At 48.3% G+C, this 4,397-nt stretch overlaps 1 protein-coding gene across 1 annotated transcript in view; it reads left to right on the top strand.

Moving 5' to 3' along the window:
* Prkcg (protein kinase C gamma) overlaps positions 1–4,098 on the top strand; it is a 24,394-nt gene extending 20,296 nt beyond the window's left edge. The window contains 5 exon segments of the mRNA XM_052160143.1: positions 828–919; positions 2,070–2,178; positions 2,830–2,970; positions 3,158–3,217; positions 3,219–4,098. Coding sequence (XP_052016103.1) covers positions 828–919; positions 2,070–2,178; positions 2,830–2,970; positions 3,158–3,217; positions 3,219–3,347 — 531 coding nt within the window. The 3' untranslated portion in view covers positions 3,348–4,098.
* The last annotated feature ends 299 nt before the right edge of the window (positions 4,099–4,397 follow it).

Here is a 4,397-nt window from a genome sequence, read left to right as displayed (position 1 = left end):
TTTGAAGCCAGTCTGGTCTACAGAGTAAGTTCCAGGACGTGTAGGGCTATTACACAGAGAAACCATGTCTCAACCCCAACCCCCACAGGAAAAAAGAGAAAGAAAGAAAAAAGGAAAAGATTTAGCTCTGTATGCTTAGCATTCAAACAGAAGGTGTGGTTGGTTACCCAAATATTCTACATGGTGGTACTTAAGACTTGATCCTTACATAGGCTTTAAAATATAATTAAATTTATTATTATTTCATGTATTCATGGGTACAAATGTCACAGCATATATGTCAAAGTGAGAGGAAATTTTGTGGAGTCTAATTTAATGTCTCTCTGCTTTAAAAAAGCATTGCATCTGTGTGTGTGTTTGTCGTGTGTGCGTGTCATAGCTTGCACATTGAGGTCAAAGAAGAACTTTTGGACTTTTCTCTTCCTTACTATGTGAGTCCTAGGAATTGAATTCCAGTCATCAGGGTTTGTGTGTCAAGGGACTTTTTACCTGCTTCCATCTTGCCAGCCGTATGTGGAATTTATGTATTGACAGTTAAGGAAGTGTGTATGTCTATAAACATCATTTTTCTGGATTTTCCAAAGCTCTTGATAAACTAGTCAGAATGGGAAGTTCTTGAAGTGGGTCAGGATCCAGAGAGAGAGAGGCCATAGGAATCCTGCAACCTCAGAGAACAAACATCTGTGTCCTAGCACTGGGGAGGTGGAGGCAGGAGAATGAAGAGTCCAGGATCATCCCTCCGACACACAGTTCAAAGCTAGCCTGAGCCACACGAGACACTGTCTCCACAAAAAGGCGCACTCTTCTGCTTTCTCTTCCTCTTTTAGATCATTGCCTACCAGCCCTATGGGAAGTCTGTGGACTGGTGGTCTTTTGGGGTCCTGCTGTATGAAATGTTGGCCGGACATGGTAAGGCAAAGTATGGAATGTTGGCTTCACTAGTGGCCACATAGAGAGTCGGGTGTCCCTTTTAATGCCACCTGATTCTAGTAGGAAACAGGATAAGAAAACGATCTGCCAGGAAGCTGGGGGGAGTAGGGCGCTGTCCGTGGTCCTGAAGCACCGTTTTAACCACCATGGCTTGGTTTTTGTTTACTTTTCCTTGTGACCCTCTTTAGCAGCCTGAACTGTATCAATGGCTACAATAGTGTGATAGCCATAGTATGCGCATGGACAGTCGTTTTAGATTTATTTTTTTCGAGACAGGGTTCTCTGTGTAGCCCTGGCTGTCCTGGAACTCACTCTGTAGACCAGGCTGGCCTCGGTAGACCAGGCTGGCCTCGAACTCAGAAATCTGCCTGCCTCTGCCTCCCAGAGTGCTGGGATTAAAGGCGTGCGCCGCCGCCACCACCACCCCGGCTGACAGTCGTTTTAAATGAGATAACTGTATGTGGTATTGGGTGCCTGTAACTCCAGCACTTGGGAGGTGGCCATACGGGGATTCAGGGTCATCTTTGGTGGTCATAGCCTCGGCTACTTAAGACCCTGTCTTAAAACAAACAGACAAGGCACAGGCAGTGGTGGCGCACACTTGTAATCCCAGCACTCTGGGAGGCAGAGGCAGGTGGATTTCTGAGTTCAAGGCCAGCCTGGTCTTCTACAGAGTGAGTTCCAGGACAGCCAGGGCTACACCCTGTCTTGAAAATACCAAATCCAAAAAACAAAACAAAACCAAAAAAACCCAATAGACAAACAAGCAAACAAAACCTTTACATTATATTGCCTTTCCTAATCACAGAAGTCTCAGATACTTATTCAGTGAGGATAATCATTTCCAGTCTTTCCTGCATGCCCCACCCCCATTAGATGACATATTGCCAGTGATTTACATAGCAGAAGAAGAGAGTCAGACAGAAGAGTGACGTGCAGAATTAGGGCGTGTATGATGAGGAATTGGAGATGAAAATAGAATAGTTTTTCTTGCTTTTATCCAAGGGCAGTTGGCCATCGGGGTGGGGTGGGGGATGCATTATCAGGATGCTTTTGTTTGAAGTGGATATTGAAGGGATGCGGGTTTGGGAAAGGCAGCCTTTCAAGTCTCCGACGTAATTCTACCTCCTTTCTAAAAGCCACCCTTTGATGGGGAGAGATGAGGAGGAGCTGTTTCAAGCTATCATGGAACAAACTGTCACCTACCCCAAGTCACTTTCCCGGGAAGCTGTGGCCATCTGCAAGGGGGTAAGAGCCCCAACTCCCAGCATTTTCAGACACACAACCCATGTACCTCAGTGGCCAAATCCTTTGGGAAAAGGCTTCCGCCACCCAAACCTTTCTGCAGCCGTCTCCTGCAAAAGTCGTTTTGAACAACATTTTGCTAACTTGCTGTCATCCCAGACCAAGAGTGGCCTCTGTGTCACCCTGACCCACAGCAGGAAATGTCGAAAGGGCAAGGCCTGTCTTTCTAGAGCTGGGTAGGTCAGATTCCCCCTAATCCCCATGACATATCCTTGATGAGTCATCCCAACTGCAAGCCTCGATCTCTGCATTCTCGGTCGGTGTAGAAGAAAGTGCAGGAGATCTTCCAGCTCTCCCCATCTCTTCCTCTCTCCTCCCTCCTTTCTTGGATTTTTCCTGTTTCCATTTCCACCTCTCTAACTCTTATACCATCACACTTGATTTTTAAAAGCATTTTAAAATTTAAAATTGAGTTTTTAGTCTATTGATTTGTGCGTGTGCACACATATGCATCCTAACACAGATGTGAAGTTGCGAGGATAATGTTAAGGCGTAATTTTTTCCCTTCCAACGTGTGGGTCCTAGGGATCGAACTCAGGTCGTCTATCACAAAGTGCCTTTACTCACGGAGCCCTCTCTGTGTGCTTTCCACAGTTCCTGACCAAGCACCCAGGAAAACGCCTGGGCTCAGGGCCAGATGGAGAAGCCACCATCCGGGCTCACGGCTTTTTCCGTTGGATCGATTGGGAGAGGTTGGAGAGACTGGAAATTGCGCCTCCTTTCAGACCACGTCCGGTCAGTAGCCCTCCCAACTTCTTCTGTCCCTGAAAGTTGGGGCTCCCGTGCTTCAAAACTTGTATGTGGAGGCGGGGCACCCTTCTGCAGAGATGCTCCTAAAGGGGTGAACAGAGACTACGGGGGGGGGGGGGGGTGCTTCGATTCTGCTTACCAGGGCTTAATTTTCCATTCGTTCGTATCACAGTGTGGCCGCAGTGGCGAAAACTTTGACAAGTTCTTCACGCGGGCAGCGCCAGCGTTGACCCCCGCCAGACCGCTTGGTCCTAGCCAGCATCGACCAAGCTGATTTCCAGGGCTTTACTTACGTGAACCCGGACTTCGTGCACCCAGATGCCCGTAGCCCAACAAGCCCTGTGCCCGTGCCTGTCGTGTAATCTCATTTGCTGCCGCTAGGTGTCCCCAGTGCTTCCTCCGCCAAGCCGGCTGTAACACCCATCCACCCTCTCTAGTCCTGAATTCTAGGTCTCTTACCCCACCCAGCCTTCTGGCCTCTTTTAGGCACCCCAACGAGTTCTAGACGCTGTTCCCCAGCATTACTGGCATTTTAAACTTCAAACAGTCTCTAGAGCCTTTCTGTGTTCTAGATTCCGTTGTGCTGAGCCCTGTTTTCCCTCACCCCCAACATCTGGATACTGTTGCAACTCTTCCCAGAAACCCCACTTGGTAGTTTTATGCCTTCTCTCTCCCTAGACCATTCTGGGAGAAATAGTCTCATGAGATTGCCTGCTCCAGACTAAGATTCCAGATCTGCTCCCCGCATCCTTCACAGCCCCTCCTACCTCCACTTTCAGTTGTAGAATTAAGTGAGAGGCTGGGCTCTAGCAGTCCAGACCACCTCCGTTCCACATTCTGGGGATTCCTGGCATGCACCGAGAATTCTTTCTCCCGACTTTTCTCAGTCAGCTTTTGTTCTAGACTCGTTCCAGAACCCCTCACTGCTCACCTGCCCCGTGCATGACTCCAGCCTTGGTCGGAATCACACACACACACACACACACACACACACACACACACACACATCTTGTCCTCCGCAGTGCCTGCCACTTTCTGGGGACTTTCTCATCCTGCACCCTCTTCCTTTATCCTCTCCCACCCAGACACAGCTGCTGAAGAATAAATTTGGGATGCTGATGCTAAAATGTTTGGATGTTTTCTTGTAAAGCTTGGGGGATGAAGTGGGTGTGGAGATGGACTGACTGTACATAGAAGCAAACACGAGGGGGCTGGAGAGGGAATGCATAGACCTGTAAAATGAAAGAGAAGACAATCCGGCATGAGAGCTGCGTACAGACTGTTTTTTTTTTTCCCAGAGAAGACCGATGTGACCACATTGGTAACATACTCAGCGAATAACCCTTGATCAGTGTGTCAGCAAGTGATCGACCCACCACCAGTTACCACATGCTCGCTCGTATTCATTTCCA

The sequence above is a fragment of the Apodemus sylvaticus genome, chromosome 1 (genome assembly GCF_947179515.1).
Source record: "Apodemus sylvaticus chromosome 1, mApoSyl1.1, whole genome shotgun sequence".
Taxonomy (NCBI): Eukaryota; Metazoa; Chordata; class Mammalia; order Rodentia; family Muridae; genus Apodemus; species Apodemus sylvaticus.
The sequence above is the reverse complement of the archived record's forward strand: the minus strand, read 5'-3'. Positions and strand labels throughout refer to the sequence as shown.